Source organism: Coregonus clupeaformis, chromosome 4 (assembly GCF_020615455.1).
Source record: "Coregonus clupeaformis isolate EN_2021a chromosome 4, ASM2061545v1, whole genome shotgun sequence".
Classification (NCBI taxonomy): Eukaryota; Metazoa; Chordata; class Actinopteri; order Salmoniformes; family Salmonidae; genus Coregonus; species Coregonus clupeaformis.
In genome coordinates, this window is record NC_059195.1 from 11,706,803 (window position 1) to 11,726,678 (window position 19,876).

At 42.6% G+C, this 19,876-nt stretch overlaps 1 protein-coding gene across 1 annotated transcript; it reads right to left on the minus strand.

The window, feature by feature from the left end:
* Nucleotides 1-801: 801 nt before the first annotated feature.
* Nucleotides 802-18,614, minus strand: LOC121553278 (insulin-like growth factor-binding protein 5). The gene is made up of 4 exons (XM_041866307.2): nucleotides 17,403-18,614; nucleotides 3,558-3,781; nucleotides 3,259-3,378; nucleotides 802-3,083 (listed from the first exon to the last, which is right to left on the minus strand). The coding sequence occupies exons 1-4, from the start codon at nucleotides 17,734-17,736 to the stop codon at nucleotides 2,946-2,948; spliced, it is 816 nt and encodes a 271-aa protein (XP_041722241.1). The 5' UTR covers nucleotides 17,737-18,614; the 3' UTR covers nucleotides 802-2,945.
* Nucleotides 18,615-19,876: the final 1,262 nt, after the last annotated feature.

Consider the following 19,876-nt stretch of genomic DNA (forward strand, 5'->3'; position numbering starts at 1 on the left):
TGTCGTTCCTTCTCTCTCACTCTCTGTGTGCTGGAGTCCGTGAGAGCAGTTAGATCAAAGTGGGACTGTTGTGTGGTTGCTAATGTATGGTACCCTGTGTTACTATCCCCTTATCCTTATTGGACGTTGGTGATGGAGGTCCCAGGTATGGGCCACATAAGCCCCTGTCAACGATTACCAGAAGGCCTTGCAGAGGCCTGATTCTGAATCACACAATATTTAGCTTGTTTTGTTTTTATACACAGGCAACACTATTACAGGACATTGTCTGTCGTTATTAATATTGTAGTTGTTTTAACTTCTATACAGTAAGTGCAAGCTGCTTTCTTTCAAAGTGGACTGGGGTGGAGGTGGGGAAGGATGCCAAGCTGCATTGGGTATAGGAGGACCTAGTGATTTGGGATTTGCCACAGGGGCTGAAGAGTTCACTTCCATGTAAGAAGGCATTTTGGATGTGAAGGGTAGCAGGGTTTTCCCACTAATTCTGTCTCATAGTAACTGAGGGTATAAAGCTATAGGCCTGAACGTATTGACCCCATTGTTAGTGTTAAAGCATCTCGTTGCCATTATGAGCTATGAAAAACAACAGTATCCTATCCATCACATCTGTATGTCCAAACTGATAATATCACGTCATGGTTGGTTTACAGACTCAACTGAGGCTGGAGTAAAAGCTCCTTAATTTGTTGTCTGCTGATGGCCTTTCCCCCTGCCTCCCGCTCCCTGGCTAGAGTAACTATGACCACTTACGCTGTGGAATAGGATCTGATGGCTAGTAATGCCTTGTACAGCTATTCTCTGACTACTGGAAGAGAGAAGCAGCAGCAGTTTGCTAGTCTGTGTGCCCAACTCGTAATTCTAATATCACTTGGCTTATATTTTCTGGCAATCGAATACATTGGCAGTCAACTTTGAAAGCAGTGTTGTAGCTTATCAGTGCTTTTGAAAATAAGATATAGAAGGGGTACTCTGGTCTGCCTTGCCCACAGAGAGGGATTGGCAATGGATTCATAATGTGTTTGTGACACGATTACAAGAGCTATGTCACGTCCTATAGAGTTACCCTTTGTCTATACTAGACCAAGAAGTACTGCCCTGGGGCCTCTCAGCATGAGCAGGGTTTCCGTCCCTTAGACAGCTACCACGTTGCATTCGCGTCACTATTCAAATGTGGATTTGCATGTAGGAAGGCACTGTGACTTGCACACAGACAGACATAAAACTACTCTTTCAACTGACCCTGTAGGTAGTGTTCAATGATGCCCCCTTCAGCGGAAGGATAACTGCTCACCATTTCCAATGCAAGTAATGTTGTGTTGTATTGAAAAACAAGTTGTCGAGAAGGAGGGACCAATTTTGGGGTGCGACATGCAAGCAAAGGGGGGAGGATATAGCTGGGATATAGTCTTATATTCAAATAAGGATGGCGTCATGGAACTATTCAAATTGTTTACAGGCTAAATTAAACACGTCCTTTTCCAAGCACCAGTACATTGTAGTTGTTTGTTTTAAAAAAGAACATTCATTAATCTATAGTTAAAAGTAATACACCAAGGTTACACCATAGCAGTGTTAGGGGACCACTTGGTTAAGGAACATGGCTCAAAAGTGGGCGGTTGTTACTTCACTGAAGGCAAAGAAAACAGTACAAACAAAACCATACAAGACTACACCCTCGAGCAACTGAGACACAAAGAGAAAACAGCTAGCCTCACTGGGGAATGCAAGTCTGCAACATGCTTTTTTTCCTCGTTCTCCAAATTGTTGTCCATACTTTAGCAATAAAACACATTACTGCTGTTAGTTATTGGGGGACTGCATGATTGTTCAGCCACATTCCAATATTCTTTAAGTCCTGGTAGTTGGACCAATGGAGTCTTGCTGAGCACAGTTCTGATCAGATGAGAATGGGCACTTTGTGGCAGTATTCCCTTCACCAGTAGGGGCAGTGTTCTCCATTAAGTTCTGTGTTACCCTATATGGCAGTGTCTGTTAACAATAGGCACAGTTGGCATATCAGGCTAGCTACAGATTCAAAGAGTCACTTACATAGGTTCGTCTGTAATGACCTGCTTATTATGTCAAACACTCTCAATTTTCCCAGATACATAGGTTTCATAGGCTAGTGGGAGAAAGCCATCCTCAAGACTACTTCAAGCACCAGCAATAATGCTTGTCATGTTGTTGTTGTGACAAGACCAAAAAAATGACATTCTTGTGTTAAAGGCTCACTCCCCTCTCTCTCACACACACACTCAAACACACATACATGCACGCCCACACAAACTTAGTGAAGTTACACATATCCAAGCAGGTTCCCCTATTCATAAGTGCTCTGACAGAACCAAATACCCAGATAGAGTCAACTGTATCAGAAAGACCATATCACATGTTTCTTTTTTCTTTTTTGGAAAGCAACCAAACAAAAAAACAAATACCTCTGCCAATAGAAGGTCCAACTATCTCCTCTGACACCTCAATAGCAATAGATGTGAAAGATCAAAACAGTCCTGTTTATAATCAGCATGCCTTATTTTCGTTTTTTTCATCACTTTTATGTTAGCTTTACATGATACAAAGTTTGGTGCTTACACCCCAGCTTCTATAAAAATATATCAACACAAGTATATATTTTCATGAATCATTAGTGTGGTTCCCAGCTCTTAGTGGGGGAGGGGCACAAGTTCTTAGTGGGGGAGGGGCCCGAGGGTCAAACAAGGGCTTAAAACCTGCTGGTTTCCGTCTATTAAGAGATGAGCACACAGTCACAAAAAAAAAAAAAAAGATTTCAGGTGTCCTTAATTCAAGCCTGTCCTTTCGTTCATTTGATGTTTTATTTTTTTCGTATTGAAAATCTCAAAAAGAGGGCGGAGCAGACAGGCAGGAGGGAAAGGAGGAGGCAGGGCCCTGGGTCCGGTGATCGGGACGGGGGTGGAGCAGCCTATTCACTCATTGTTGATGCTGCTGCTCTCTAGGTCCTTGCACTGGATGTCTCCCCCACTGTAGTCTGTGCCGGGCAGCTGCACGCCGTACTTGTCCACGCACCAGCAAATGCCCCGTTTCCTGCCGCGAGAGGGTTTGCACTGTGGGAGCGATCGATGTGCAGCAACAGGAGGGGGGAAAGAGAGCGAGAGAGAGAAAGACAGTGTAAGAACAAATATTATTTCGAAGCCAATGTGGATCTGAAGAGGCACATCAGTATACAACTGGTCTATGTTAAACCATGAATAAGGATGATGAAGGAGGGATAGTTCTCACCTGTTTGCGCTTGAAGAAGCCCTTTCTGTCACAGTTGGGGAGGTACAGGGACAGGGCCATGACACGGGATGTGTCCTTCATTCCCTGGATGATCCCATCCAGCTTCCTCCTGCAAGGACCCTGTGGAGGAATGATACAACTAACATTAGTTCCCAGTGCTAGCACCATGGGTGGAACAAAATCCTGCACACGCAGTTCTCTCTCCTAGGATCAGAGTTGAAGATGCACACTAGCAAGCATCAGCATTAGCACAATATTAGCGTTAGTCCCCATCTTTCCTACTCTCCACTTGTACTTACAAACTCTGGCTCGTGCTTGTCAATGGGGAGTGGGGAGTAGTCCATGGGCCCAATGAGGAGCAGTTTGGCCTGCGCCCGCTTGCGGTCCTTGTCCTTGCGCATGGCCTGGATCTTCTTGCTGTTGATGAGGTCCTGCTTGGGGAGGAGCGGCACTTTAGCAGGCTGCAGTTGGTCCTCCATTATCTCGGTCGTCAGGGTGTCCTCGTGTTCTCGAGACTCATGATCTACACAGGGAAAAAATATTTGTATCAATGGGTGTGTCATCAACATGAACTAAAACAGGGCATACCTGTTTTGTAAAATGTTCAAACAGCTTTTCCTGCACAAACTAAAATATGGACTATCAGATGCTTTTCCCAGAGTTTGGGCCACCAAATGTTGCTTTTGCATTTGTTTACAAAGGAGGGGTCAGGATCAAGGATCAACAGCTGATAAACTACTGTACCTCCTCCACCACTTCACCTCTCCCCCACCATACAAACAGCCATCATCAACTAATGGAGGTCAAAGGAATGAAAGTAAACACGTCCGAACTCTGACCAAAAATGACAAAAGCTTAGCTCAGTCACTTCTGTATCATGCTGGCTACATGCATGACCTTGTCTCTAAGACATCTGTACAACAAGGTGGGTGGAGTTTTGCGTGACACAATGGCTTATTTGGTTGATCGTAAGCTATTTTGGTAATACAATACTTCTCTGGCAATTCCTGCAGACTTTCACATCTCTCACAGATCAGACTTTGATGTCATGGTAACTGAGGATCCATGGCAACTGAAGCCTATGGCAGTGGTGGACACATCGTAGTCTGAATGTATAGTATAATCTAATATCAAGAAACATAACATAGTAATGTAAAAGAGCCTGAAGCCAGACAGAAAGGCCAATGCTCTCCCCCTACCCCATCCCACTCCCCAGGGGGCACTGCAGTCCTAGAGGTACATAGGAAGTTCCCACCAGGCTAGAGATTTGGGGTCCTGATGCCTTATCCCCTCTCCCCCCAGTCCCTCATCTGGGCTCAGCCCTCATAAGCCAAGAGCCCTAGCCTGCATGAGGTTCTCTGAGGCCAAAGAGATGAGCGCTCCTCTCCCCTCTTTGCTTAGTCTATCGTAAGCACACAAGGCACTGTTATGGGACTTTGCCAGGCCCCAACTGGTGAGCGGCAGCAGTGCCAGTAGATGACCGGGGTTATATTTATCCAGCAAGGAAACCCACAGGTCATTGCAGCGGTGGCAATGAGGAGGGCTGGCCCAACCGGAGTAGTGGTTGGAATGTTAGGGCTGAGTGAATGTGCAAAGTATTGTTGAGGAGAGACAACTGCAAGATATTGACAGACAGCTGAAGATGGGGACGATACAAAATAATTCAAACAAACCACATTTCAATGTTATCTTAATTAAGTACAGGCTAGGCTCCATTGGTCTGGACTTAGTACATGGCCACCTTGGAAAAAAGGAGAGACATGTGAACACTGAGAGGTGTATTTCCCGAGAATTGATGTCTGAAGAGTCTGGACACAGCAGGGGTGTCTGGGAGGAGGTGAGTTGGGGGATGAAGGGAGGAGGGTGATTACCGGAATTGGGACCCTGGCTTCTGAACTGCCGTCCTCGCTTTGAAAGTAATCTCACAACTCATGACTTGGCAGGCGTCTCTCAGTGTTTGGATACGTCCTCGACTCTCCCTGCTCAGACCGCCAGGGCTATAAAACACTATAAATAAGTATGTCAAATGAGCTTTCCTACGTGCTCGATGCCTGGATGCTGGGGGAAGAATTCTTCATTCGACCAGTATTCAAAGTACCACTGATGACAATGCTGCATATGTGTTTCAAGCCTTCATGAATTATTCTGTGATTCTACAAATCATTTTCAGGGTTACCTACTTCAAACCGGAGAATGTATCCCCCTTCCATTTTACAAATGCAACACACACTACATCATTGGCCTACTTTACATGCAGTGTGGGAGACACTTGTGAGATCCTAGACATGTATTCACATTTAGCCTAATATGATTTGGTTGAAGAAATATCAGATAGAGAAATGTCAGCACATTGTCAGCACACTGACATCATTGCACTCCAATTACATTAGCAGTAGGATTTGTGAACAAGTTCATTAGCTCAAGTAAGTCATGATTGAGGGATGAGAGTTTGTGTTACTTGTGTGTATAAGCTTGTGAGGAAATATTGGACGTTATATTGGATGTTCTATTGAAATATGGGATGGTAGAAGAGTTTGCTTCATATTTGATGGCGAAAATGAACATCCATCAACCGTTTAAATGTATGTTATTATTATTACAAAATGTAGTATTTATTTTAGTACATCATGCTCCTTTCCCAGAGTAAATAAAGTGCTGTTGTGCTTCCAATTCACAAGCTGTGCCTGCAAATCAAAGACATGGAGACAGAATGTACCCATCTTTAGCCAACAATACCCAGAGTGTAGCCCGTTTGCAGACAATGGAGTCTCTCTCTCTCTCTCTCTCTCTCTCTCTCTCTCTCTCTCTCCCCTAAACCACCAAATTCGTATTTTCTGAAGTGGGCTCTTCACCGCAGCCGCAAAAACTCAGTTTTTCCATGCTTAGGGTCCCCAGCTTGTAAAGGAGGCTTAGTAGGCCTGTGTTTAAGTACTGAAACACTGCCAAGACGCTGGCCTCCAGCCAAGACAGCACGGTCATATGCAGCCCCCTCCATTAAGCCCAGGCAAGACGAGGTATTGGTATCTCTCCCCTTGCTCTCACTAAAGTTTTCATTAAGACAAGAGGAATGGAACAGGCAAAGGAGGTGCAACCGATACACCTCTGTTTAAGAATGTACATGTGCGAGGGGTAATTATGCTTCATGAATATCCCAACCCACTGGGCACACACTGGTTGAATCAACGTTATTTCCACATAATTTCTATGAAATTACATTGAAACAACGTGGAATAGATGTTGAATTGACGTTGAATTGACGTCTGTGCCCAGTGGTTAGTTTCTTGCAGCCACGAAGCCTAAGCATGAACGACAAGCCACTCTTCTTTCAGTTGTTTTTCTCTCTCTCAACTGGTCAAAATGAGTTCACAGTCATTCTACTTGGGGTGGAAAATGCGCCAGAAAAATGAGTTGCTCAAATTCTCATTGGCTCACACACCTTACACCACTGAGTGTACCCTAGTCCATGAACTAGCACAGAACACCCTCTGAAATTACACTTTTACAAGATCCAAGGTGGTGAGTAAAGGTGCTGTTAATCCGGGAGTCAGGGGGGTATGCGATAACATAGTGATAACGGCGCAAGAAGTCCTCTGTCATCTTTTAGCCACAACACTGGCCAACCATGGCTCCCTCAGTCTGATTATGATTATTCATATTTCAAGGCTTCTGGACAGAGTCCATGGCCTGATACCCCTGCTGCTGTAGCATAGAGAAGGAGACATGGAAAAACCTTGGACCATCATTGTAAATAAGAATTTGTTCTTCATTGACCTGCCTGGTAAAATAAATGGTAAAATACAAATAAAATAAATGGAACACTGCACTTGAGTAATTATATTACAGGTAGGAATACATGATCCAGACTGTAGGGATCTAAACAAAATGTACAGTCATTGGAGCACATTCAATTCCACAACGAATGGCCTTACAAAATGCTTGCTCATTGGGGCCTAACTCAAACACTGCATTGCCCTCCAACACAGCTGGAGAGCAATGCAGTGTAAGAAGAACATGTTGGTTTGTTATCAGTAGTCCTGTAACAACCTCAACTAAAATGTATGTGGAGATAGAGCCAACATACAGTGCATTCGGAAAGTATTCAGACCCTTCACATTTTCCACATTTTGTTACGTTAGAACCTTGTTCTAAAATTGATTAAATAAATGTTTTCCTCATTAATCTAAACACAATACCCCATAATGACACAGCGAAAACAGGTTTGTAGACATTTTTGCACATAAAAAAAAAAGAAAGAAAAAAAAATACCTTATTTACATAAGTATTCATACCCTTTGCTATGAGACTCGATATTGAGCTCAGGTGCATCCTGTTTCCATTGATCATCCTTGAGATGTTTTTACAACTTGGTAAATTCAATTGATTGGACATGATTTGGAAAGGCACACACTTGTATATATGAGGTCCCAGAGTTGACAGTGCATGTCAGAGCAAAAACCAAGACATGAGGTCGAAGGAATTGTCCGTAGAGCTCCGAGACAGGATTGTGTCGAAGTACAGATCTGGAGAAGGATACCAAAATATTTCTGCAGCATTGAAGGTCCCCAAGAACACTGTGGCCTCCATCATTATTAAATGGAAGAAGTTTGGAATCACCAAGACTCTTCCTAGAGCTGGCCGCCCGGCCAAACTGAGCAATCGGGGGAGAAAAGCCTTAGTCAGGGAGATGACCAAGAACCCGAAGGTCACTCTGACAGAGCTCCAGAGTTCCTCTGTGGAGATGTGAGAACCTTCCAGAAGGACAACCATCTCTGCAGCACTCCACCAATCAGGCCTTTATGGTAGAGTGGCCAGAATGAAGACTCTCCTCAGTAAAAGGCACATGACAGCCCACTTGGAGTTTGCCAAAAGGCACCTAAAGGACTCTCAGACCATGAGAAGCAAGATTCTCTGGTCTGATGAAACCCAGATTTAACTAATTGGCCTAATACCAAGCATCACGTCTGGAGGAAACCTGGCACCATCCCTACAGTGAAGCATGGTGGTGGCAGCATCATGCTGTGGGGATGTTCTTCAGCGGCAGGGACTGGGAGACTAGTCAGGATCAAGGGAAAGATGAACGGAGCAAAGTACAGAGATATCCTTGATAAAAAACTGCCCCAGAGCACTCAAGACCTCAGACTGGGGCGAAGAGTCACCTTCCAACAGGACAACGACCCTAAGCATACAGCCAAGACAACGCAGGAGTGGCTTCGGGTCAAGTCTCTGAATGTCCTTGAGTGGCCCAGTCAGAGCCCGGACTTGAACCCGATCGAACATCTCTGGAGAGACCTGAAAATAGCTGTGCAGCCACGCTCCCCATCCAACCTGAAAGAGCTTGAGAGGATCTGCAGAGAAGAATGGGAGAAACTCCCCAAATACAGGTGTGCCAAACTTGTAGCTTCATATCCAAGAAGACTCAAGGCTGTAATCGCTGCCAAAGGTGCTTCAACCAAGTACTGAGTAAAGGGTCTGAATACTTATGTAAATGTATTATTTCAGTTTTATATTTTTTATAAATTTGCAAACATTTCTAAAAACCTGTTTTTGCTTTGTCATCATGGGGTATTGTGTGAAGATTGATGAGGGAAAACAATTTAATCGATGTTTGAATAAGGCTGTAATGTAACAAAATGTGGAAATAGTCAAGTGTTCTGAATACTTTCCAAATGCACTGTAAGTGCTGGTGGATAGTCAAATCATAGTCATGTTAAACTTATCCAGAATTACATTATTTCCATACACTTTATTGACACCTTTAGATGGCTACTACCAGTCAAAGCAGATTTTGCTTCCACCAACACGTCCATCAATAGGAGATGTCTTAATTACATCTTCAAAACAAATGATTCACAGGTGAAATTTAGCAGGGCCTTTAGAGCTTTTCTTTCTGCTTGAACTAAAAATGCTGGACCTCATTATAAAAAGTGGAATCATATTCATGTGGTATCAATATTAACACACCCTTTTGCACTGCTAAAAAACAGCTTTGGTTGGACAAGGAGGCCATGCTACTGCTTTATTCAGTACAGTATGTGTGTTGTGCAGTACAGTACAGTGCCTTGGCGTTTTTCCTATTTTGTTGCATTACAACCTGTAAGTAGTTATGCACACTCAAGTTTTCTGTTGTTTTATCTTATTTCTTGTTTGTTTCACAATAAAAAATATTTATGCACAATCAAGTTTTCTGTTGTTTTGTTTTATTTCTTGTTTGTTTCACCCCAAAAAATATTTTGCACCTTCAAAGTGGTAGGCATGTTGTGTAAATCAAATGATACAAACCCCCCAAAAATCAATTTTCATTCCAGGTTGTAAGGCAACAAAATAGAAAAAATGCCAAGGGGGGTGAATACTTTCACAAGCCACTGTATGTGTGTGTTGTTGGTTCCTGTTTTGAACCTTGTATCTTGGCCCTACCATTGAAGTCTCCACTGGCACTGAATTCAAACTCAATCAGCAACTTACAGGAAATCGCTTTTCCCAAGGTACAATGTGCAACAAATATGTATAGTGCAACAAATAACCAGAGTTAAAAATAGCAGCAAATAGCAGCAGGAACAATTCAGGGATTGAAAATTAAAGGAACACTTGTTCCGTAGGGATGAGATACCCTTCCAAGTAGGGCATAGGTATACTGACCTCACTGCCCCTCTCGCAACTGCTGCACAAAGACATTTCTCTGTTTAGGTAAAATAAATGTTCGACAGCAGTTGAAAGCACACTATCACAATGCTACATGCCACTGCTCTCCTGTGAAAGCCTAATTTTGGTCTGAGGTCTCATTCCACATCTGAGTTTTGTTTTTTTGACAAGCCACATGGACGGACGCTGCCTTTTTCTGGGTCACCATCACCACAACACAATTGCTGGGTGTGACATAATTCAGACTCCCCGGGGGCAGAGGCTGCTATTTTGGCTCGCAATGAACGTTCTCTATCCACTGTCCAAAGCTCAACTTCAGACACTCAGGCCAGAGACGTGAGGATGAAAATTACAAAATTCACATTTTGGAGCTGAAACCGGCACCAAAGCTGCAGACAAAAGATAAGGACCTCTATTGTTCTCGTTCTGCAAAGAAACTTGAGACATACTTTTTTGTTGAGCTCATTACAGTGACTTTCAACAAGTTAGGTTCTTCTGTGGGAAGTGATTAGTTGATTTTGAGCCTAATAACATCCTTATGCTGTCCTGGGTCATGTCCAGTAGGGAGAAAATTTATTGAAACTGTGTGAAAAGAAAAGCACTAAACAATAATTTTCGTTGTCTGTTGCAAAACTTTTGGTGTTCTCTACTGAACACGACCCTTGAGTTGGAGCGGTAAATGGTGGCAGCGGTTAACAGGGCCTACACAGTTTAGGTCAGATCACACGTGTTCCGGTTTAAAAGCCAGCATGTGGATGTCACTGCCTTTGGAGTCACATGTTTCTGATAGAGGAGACTACCGTGTGAGCTGATTCTCTCCACAGCTGTTACCCACTAGCCTTCCAGGTGTAAGTGACAAATGCTAGACTGATTGCTATAAAACTTTATTGGAAGAACTCATTCAGGCATGCCAACTCCAAAGTAAGTTCTCTAGCTTTAACACTGTGCATGGGAGCAATGCCATAGCTTGACCGTAGAGCATGTTTGCGTGTTCGTTTGGAGACCTTACATTGGCAATTGGTTTCCCATGATTAACACTTGCCATGGCACAGCATTCTAGAAAACCAGAACCTACACCAAAGAAGACTACATATCGTACGCCAAAGACGGAATGTCATTGATAAACTGTTTCACATCTGATGAGGTTGGTTATATTTAGCATTCAACAACAATATCCAGTTCTGTGAGGAGGGGGTTCATGGTGAGTGAGTTGTAAAATCCCCCTCAGCAATGGTCTTCTCCCTATGACCTAGCAATGTAACAATCAAACATTTGAGGACATCTCTGAGTCAACTGAACTGTCCATGACTGATAGAGCCATTTGTGTGCAATGTCTACAGTACAGTGGGTGTTCAAGTAGACCATTTACAGTAGATAGGCCAAACAAGATGCCTCACACAAATGTATTTTGTCATTGGACTCTCTGTTGAAGAAGATTGGCTTGTCTGATGTAAAATAAAAATGAAAGGATGTTTTGTCGATTAGGGAATATAAAAATGCAGTAGGGATGTGCAACGTTAACTAGCCCATACTGGCATTCTGCTGGTCTGTCTGATCAGTTCAGATGAGGAGAATTGGTGTGGAAATACTTTAAGTTGACCCCTGCTACTGTAAAATATTTTCTTTACATGGCTGGGGCTGTATCTTATCTTTAAAAGAGCAGGGATAAAGAAAACTTTATCATCCCCCTAGTTCTAGCCTTTCAAGAACAGAGCCACAAATCACTTGGCACATGGATTAAGTTGTCAAGCTAAGGGAGTAAACTTTATTTATAATAAGGCTTACATGGAGAAGATCGGACCGCTCTGAAATGAAAATGGATGGCCCTCCCTTCAGCAAAATATATTTTACCTAAACCCTCCCTGAACACTTGAAAAAACTGATGACCCTCCCCTATTCCCAAAATAATAATTAAAATAGCAGAGAACATATCTACCGTTTACCCTCACTTCTTGGACAGACCAGAGCCTTAGATATGCAGTTTTAGAAACTGTTCTTTGTTCTGTAAGCATTACATGGCAATGCAGGAATTTTGATAGCTCACAGGGCTGCAGGCCAGAAGGTTGTGGGTTCGCAGACCCCCGTGGACAAGAGTAGGGGTGGAAAGATCTCCTTTATAACAAAGCATTGCATGAATCTATGATTGTATTTGTAGGTCAGAGAAATGTTTTTATTTTATAAAATGTCATGCAATTCTACATCATTTTACATATTCGCAGAATATCTTTTAATACCACACAAATTACCGTAATTAAAGGCTAAGAATAGACAGAGAGATAGGCCTATGTGTTCATCTGATAATATTTCTCCACTGCCGAATCAGTGTCTTGTTTGCAACGAAACTGTCCCTGTTTGCAAATAATTAAATCTGAGACATCATAAGGAATCTGAGCATGGTACTTTCAAAAGTTAGGCCTACCTTTCCACCCTAGACAGAGTAGGCCTACCAATGCAGAAACATTTAAGCTTTAACTGCTGGCTACTCTACTTCTGTGGCTTAACCCAACAAGAGGTAACAAGTGTTTCCCTAAAAGCTGTCTGGGTTTAAACATCTTCTATTGTACAGAAAGTGAATAGCTTAATCAATTGATATAGACAGAATTAGATTACTTCCCAAGCAAAGTCTATTTATTGTCTCCTCAGCTATAAAAGGTTGTAGCTCAGCCTCTGAATGTCAAAGAAACAAAACAATGATATTCCCATATGCATCGGAGTCAGCTTGTTTCTAGAATAAAGCATCGCGGACCAATGCGCTGTAATAGATCACTTTATATAATCGGATCTGTTTTATTTTCTCCAGAATCTTAAGCTAACAAGCCTATGCTTTTTGCCATTTTCATTAATAAAAGGTAAGCCTATGGCATACCCTCTCATCCCCCCAATTCAAGTGTTGGTTTTAACTTAACAGCCCTTCACTGACACAGAGGTAGGCTATTTAAAGAGTGCATGGTGGGTGGAGGAATTGACCAACAAATCTATAGATATAGCAACCTATAGCGAAATGTTCTAAAATAGGAAGAAATAGGCTCCAACACAAAGACCTCTTGTTGTTAGTAAAGTCTAATTAAAAGGAAGACCGTTTAAATGAATTATGCCTACTCGAATTTGCCTACTTTCAGCACCATGAGCTGTCTATTTCCCATTGATTGTGCCACAGCTGATGCTTCAGGTTTCAGCACCACAATGTAAATTACTAGAATCTGGCTTAATGTGAGGTCAATAACTCTGATAAATACATCATGGCAAAAAACATATTGTTTTTAATTAAATCGATTATAGTAGTAGCAAGCTATCAAAGTTGACCTCCGGTCCTCCTCATCTTCGTGCTCTCCTTCTCAAACTGAACAGAACATAGGCTATAGGCTAGTCTGTGTGCAAGATAGTTAATTATTTAGACTAGGCCTAATCAAAACAATTATAATCTGAGGAAGCCTTTGACTCTCCTCCTGAACTGCCACCATAGGCCTACACAGCACAGCCATTGGTTAGGTAGCACACAAAAATGTTTTTGATCAGCTAGAGCAGAGCAGGCTGGGGCTCAGGGTTGGAATATCCATTGCAGTGTGTAATGCAGCCTAGTTTTATTTACACCATCCCAGCAGCTATCTTCGAAATATAACTTTGCTCTGTGCTTCTCCGAGCATGCACTTTGTAGCTTATAGCCTATAGCAGGACTTCCCAACCCTGTTCCTGGAGAGCTACCTTCCTGTAGGTTTTTGCTCCAACCTTAATCTAGCACACCTGATTCTAATAATTAGCAGGTTGATAAGATGAATCAGGTTAGTAACAACTGGGGTTGGAGCGAAAACCTACAGGAGGGTAGCTCTCCATGAACAGGGTTGGGCAACCCTGGCCTATAGGCTATGGATCATTTGATTGAGACTATACTAAATAGCCTATTGGCACATTTGATATTACGCTCCTAGCGGAGAATCAGAGATGAGGTATGGCATTCGGGCACACATCGATATATAGCCTAATAAGCAACTAATTCTAAAACACTGAGAAATATTGACATTTCATCAATTACAAATTACATGACCCTCCCCTGGACTAGATTTTTAAAAAATACTAAAACCTCCCCTTGACTGAAATTTTAAAAGCATGACCCTCCCCCATTTTCCTCCAGGTAATAGTTCTGTAAATTCCGATCCATCCCTAACACCACAGTTGGGGTGTGAGCATTTGTTTTGTGCCATAGCCATTGTAAATTGTGTTAACAAGGACAGGTGACAAACAACTGGCTTCTTCGCATTGGCTTGTGATTGCACTAAAACGTGTAAATGTACCAACAAGGCAAAAACAAAATCTTGCAGCACAAAAACAAACCCCAAACATTTTCTTTTCTTTTGGGCTTTGGCGGAAGCTGCATTTGTGTTGATGCTGTGTTTATAGAGCACAACGTGCTTGTTCATGTGCAAGTCAAGCTTTCTAGATTTGTACGCTCTCTTTAATCATCTTCTTGTTTCTTGGCAATGAGCAATCTGTTCAAACATAAGGCTCTTTCACAAGCTCCGAGAGCAAGGGGCCTTCTGCCATGGAGTCATATCTGTTGGCAGGCGTTCCAGGATCCTATTCTTCTGGGCTAACACAGTGCACTAAGAGGCCAGCAACACAAACCAGCCATCAGAGCTAAGCACCATTTCCTTGGAACACAACTCAACAGTCAACAAAAGAGGGTGACACCAGACTTATGCAGAGATGAGAAAGAGACAACAGAGTCATGTGTAGTTTGGCAACATTGTATTACAGTGTTATCGCATGTCATGCCAATACATTTGTGAGAGAGAAATACAGAGATAATTCAATGTCATTCTCTCTCTTCAAGAAACATATCCTGATCTGGCAGTCACTTTAAACAAACTACAACTTATGAAGACCTTACATATGCTATATATAGCCTTTATAATGTGTAGATTGTTTAAAGTGGGTCCACTTTAAAAGTGGCTTTTTTCTTGCTAGGATGCAGTAGAATTGCATGAATGCAGCCAAGAGATGGAAGCTATTGGGTCCCCTGAGGATCTGTCTTTGGACACTTGACCTGTCCTCTCTCTGTCTGCCTTGCTCAGCTGGTCAGAGCAGGTTGAAACCTTACCCAGCAGGAAACCAAAGGCTTGTGTCTAATTCCAATCGTAGCCCTTGATGGACAGCCCTTCAGAGAAGAGCAGCCGGAGGCATTCTGCTGAATCACTGCACTGTGCTTGAGCGCCCACACTGCCTAACCAGGGGCAGGAGAACGGACGCGCTCCGGTTACCACCCAGTGCCAAAAGAGAAGTCAGTATTCACACACATACACAAATGCACGCACAAATGCCTGCACACACACACACACACACACACACACACCCACAAGCTTCAGACAGAGTGCGTGTTGGAATTCAATCTACTGGATCAGAGGGACACTTATAGCTAGACAAAAGTACTTGGGTTTATTTCAGTTATAGCTGCATGTATTCGTTGGATGTTATGTATAGCCTTGCTGCCATTACTACAGACAATGGTGACCTCTTGAATGGGCTGAATTCCATGCTAATGTTGTTTAATGCATGTCCTCCAAGGAAGTTTCATGTAGGGTGTTTCCAAACCCCAAATAGCCTCAGTCTTTCAACCTGGCCAACCAAAGAAGAAACCAGTAGCATTAATCAAATGTAGCTGTTCACCAAAATGTGTATGCAGCCTAATTTTGTTTTCCAACAACTGAAAATCAAAATCTTGAATCATCTAATACCATGTGTCTATCTGTGACCTCTAAATGTTGATGTTTGGTTAATTCAAACCTAACTTCTCTTGCCCCGTGCACACACACATTTAAGATTTAGAAGTGCGCACAGACTACACACACACACACACACACACACACACACACACACACACACACACACACACACACACACACACACACAGACAGACACACACACCATCAGATTTTATATTTGAGCGGTAATCCGACTCTCAACACCACCCACAGGGACTAAACCTAAATTCAGCTTTGAAAAGATCTGTAGCCTCAGGAGCAGAACCCTCTTCAGTCAATTAGGCTACAATAAGAAGAATTAGATATTATATGTTGGAAAATATTGATTTTCTTCATGGGTGGCAATTATGTTTGTGAGAAATGCTAGTGTCGAACACAGTGAAAAGGGATATAACTAATTTCCAGAGAAAAAAAGAATAGCAGCAATTATGTATTACCACATACAATATGTTCTCACGTGAGAAAGAGGGCACAAGAATGGAAGTCCAGGCAGGCACTGCGGCAAGGGAGGGACACAGCCATGTAGATAAGCATGCAGAGGAACACTTTAAGTCAGTCTACCATACTGTATTCATAACAAATTACATATAGCAACTGCAAGTTAGAGCAGGGTTTCCCAAACTCTGTCCTGGCTGTGCTGCTCTCTAACTCAGGGTTTCCCAAACCTTGTCCTGCACCCCCCCCAACCCCCCGGGTGCACAGTTTGGTTTTTGCCCTAGCACTATACAGCTGATTCAAATAATCAAAAAAATGGATGATGAGTTGGTTATTTGAATCAGCTGTGTAGTGCTAGGGCAAAAACCTAAACGTGCACCCATGGGGGGCCCCAGGACAAGGTTTGGGAAACCCTGAAAGAAAGCAGCACAGCCCACTGTGAAGTCACTCAAAACTAAACTGTCATGAGTCAGCACCCACTTACTTTGAATTTTGGTTTTAGGCACAAACCTGCACAGATAAGATCAATACTCACATCTCACAGGTATTTCCATATATCAAACCTGCTATTACTATGGTAGGCTACAGATGTAGGATCTTAATTTGAAACAGTTTGATACAACAGGAAAATAATCCTGCAGCAACAGGACATGTGAATTATTATGTGGATTATAATTAATGACATTTTTTGTAGGGGTTGATACATTTTTCGTAAGGGAAAATCAATTCTGAAATTTCAAAGATGATATTACAAACTTCAGAAGCCGTTTAAACCTCAAATACTCTACACGTTTTACATTTCCTGCAATGCAGGACAGTTCTCCTGCAACAGGGTGATGAAATTAAGATCCTACATTTGTATGCAATGGCACATGTATTCTGTGCATGTGCTGTTATTGTGGCATGTGATGAATCCGATTGTGTGCAATTGAATAACGACCCAGATTCACAATTAAGCCTGCCGCAATCTCTGACAAATCGGACAGTTTGCGCATAGGAGCTACTCATGCATGCTATTTGTGCAGTTATTTCAAATGTGGATTCCAAAACTTCAGTGTGCTAATGGATTTGCTCACAACAGCATGACTTTACAAAACTGGAACATCATGCAAGCTCGTTTGCGAGGGGTTAGCGAGGGGTCATGGAAGCACCAAGTGGAAAGTCCTGCTAAAAACGAAACAAAACGTGTATAATGCAGTTTACCGGGGCCGGTATAGCTGGAACTGAATTTCAACTGCGACAATAATCATGCTGTTGTATTTTACACAGCCCCCTTGGATCCCCTAAGCGCACGCATTCATTGCGCCTTCTTACCTATCGGTGGTTGGAGGGGTTTGTATCCTTTCTCGTTTGTGCACACTCCCCTGCCATGGAGAAGCGCGTGAAGGGGCTTCTCTTCTCCATTTCTCGGCAAGCAGCGCAAGCCATGGGTGCATGTTCCGGTGTAAACGCCGCACGCCTGACCTTCCGATAGGGCGCAGGTTAGGCAGCAACCGCAGCCCGGTTCCTTCACGAGTTGACAACCGACGGGGACTGGGGGGCACATCGAGAGCGCCTTCTGGTCGCACGGCTCGCAGGGCACATATGAGCCCAAGCACCCAGACAGCCCCAATAAAAATGTCACCAGTAGACAAAAACTGAGAAACATATTCGTCTCGCAATTGTTAAACCCCAAATGTGAATCGAATTGACAGACAATGCCCGTGGGTTAAATGATCCGATTTATAAAGCAAAAAACCTGTCCGCGTCCAAATGGATATAGTGATTTCTGCACTTCAGTTGAAATAAACTGAAAAAAATATAGGTTATATTTACAAATAAAAAGTATTCACAGAACAAGTCAAAATATCACGAAAAGACTATACTTCGGGATGCAATGTTTTTCTTAATTGAGAAGTGATGTCCTCTCTCGGTGGAATGCAATTCTTTGCACAAAACCTGGACCTTTCCCCCTTTGAAACCGATTCCAATACTTTCCCCTGCGGAGAAGTTTCCTGAGCAGACTGATCAACTTCAGGCCAGGCTTGCCTTTTTAAAATCAGCCAAACCCCTAACTATGAATACGCCTAACAGCAGGGAAGGGAGTCGCACTTGTTCCAGGTCTTGGCAAGTGGCCAACCTTTTTACAGCAATAGGATCAGTCTTTCACGCTGAAGGCTGAAGTGATGCCAAGTGCGAGGAGCAACACAAGAAACCAACGCAACCTTAATCAAAACATATTTTTGAAAACACTTCATCTGGAGGCAAAATTAGGGTACTGAATACGTGCTTTTGCTAGGCGAGCACACACTCCTTTCTTACCCCTGAATGTTTTCCACCTGGTCTCAAGCGGTGCACATCGATTGACTTTAAAAAAATAAGTTTACGCACGAAGCTGAGAGCAAAACAATTGGAAAACGTGTTTTCTTAAATCATAGTTGCATTATAGACAGAATTAGTAAAATGCATGATCATGACAGAATACACCACTGTGCTGCATCTATCAACGATAGTTCTTTGGTTACAATTTGTCGGGGGAGAACCAATATGAGTTGACACATACCCATCAATGTCAGTCTGGCTCAAAACACTGCTCAGAGGTTGACGCTTATAGCTCGGATCAGCTCTTGATGACATGTTGTGCTGTTTGAATTATATGTTTTACATTTTGAAATGGTGTATTGACTGCTGCTGCTTTCTTGGTCAGGTATCCCTTGCAAAATAGATTAAGTGTCTCAATGGTTAATTTTCCTGGTTAAATAAAGTTTAAATAAAAAAATATATATAAAACAGAATGCTACATTTTGAATAAACGAATTATGTGAATAGGCCTCTACTATAATGAAAATACATGCACTGTATTTTTTTGTAGGCTACTGTAAGCATTATCAGGCACAATATCCAACTTGGTATAGAGAGTGGTTGGGTCATGAAATAAGTGTTTATTATCATAGCTAATCAACATTTAATTTCCCAAATATGTAGTATAAATGTATTAATATGAATGTATGTCAAATCATGCCGTTGTAAAAAAAAAAAAAAAGCTTAGTCCCAGTAGGCCTTGACGAATGTATGGCAACAATCAGGCAATGCTCGGAGACTCTGGCTAAGATTATCTCTGTTTTGTATTTAGATAACGCTGGCTGTGGATGCCTATTTCACTCTAAAAATAGGCATACTTTAAAGCCTGCACCTGTTCTCTCCATTGGACACCATTTCTGATACAAAGGTAGCCAACTGACTGATTTAAATACATGCATGCCTCTCAGTGTGTGTGTGTATGTGAGTGTGTGTGTGTGCGTGTGTGTGTGCGTGTGTGTGTGTGCGTGCGTCTGCATGTAAAGCTTTGAACACACCGACTGTGTTATTGCGCAAAATAGTATGCGGCATCATCTAGATATGTGTGCAACAAAAGTTCAACATTCACCTTCTGCTATCGTTTCTGTCAACCCGTTTATGCATACAGTTTGACGCATACTTTCGATAAATCCAACTTATGCACCACACAGAACGTAGTGCAACTGCCTCTGCAACGCAATCCTGCAGGGCAAACGCAGCGTTCCATTGGAAATGAATGGACTTCTGGTGTACCAAAACGCAAATCACAGTCGGTGTGTTCAAAGCTTTGCGTCATTGCGCAAAATAGTATGCAGCATCATCTAGATATGTGTGCAACAAAAGTTCCAACATTCACCTTCTGCTACCATTTCTGTCAACCCGTTCACGCATATAGTTTGACGAATATGCTCGATAAATCCAATGTATGCACCACACAGAACGCACTGCAACTGCCTCTGCAACGCAATGCT

What these genes read in the sequence shown, in the direction of transcription:
- LOC121553278 (XM_041866307.2), bottom strand. Translation starts at nt 17,736, where the DNA reads ATGTTTCTCAGTTTTTGTCTACTGGTGACATTTTTATTGGGGCTGTCT. An exon ending in ACCCCTCCAACCACCGATAG is followed by an intron (nt 3,782 to 17,402) that starts GTAAGAAGGCGC and finishes TTCCCTGTGTAG; the next exon opens with ATCATGAGTCTCGAGAACAC. An exon ending in GCTTCTTCAAGCGCAAACAG is followed by an intron (nt 3,084 to 3,258) that starts GTGAGAACTATC and finishes TCGCTCCCACAG; the next exon opens with TGCAAACCCTCTCGCGGCAG.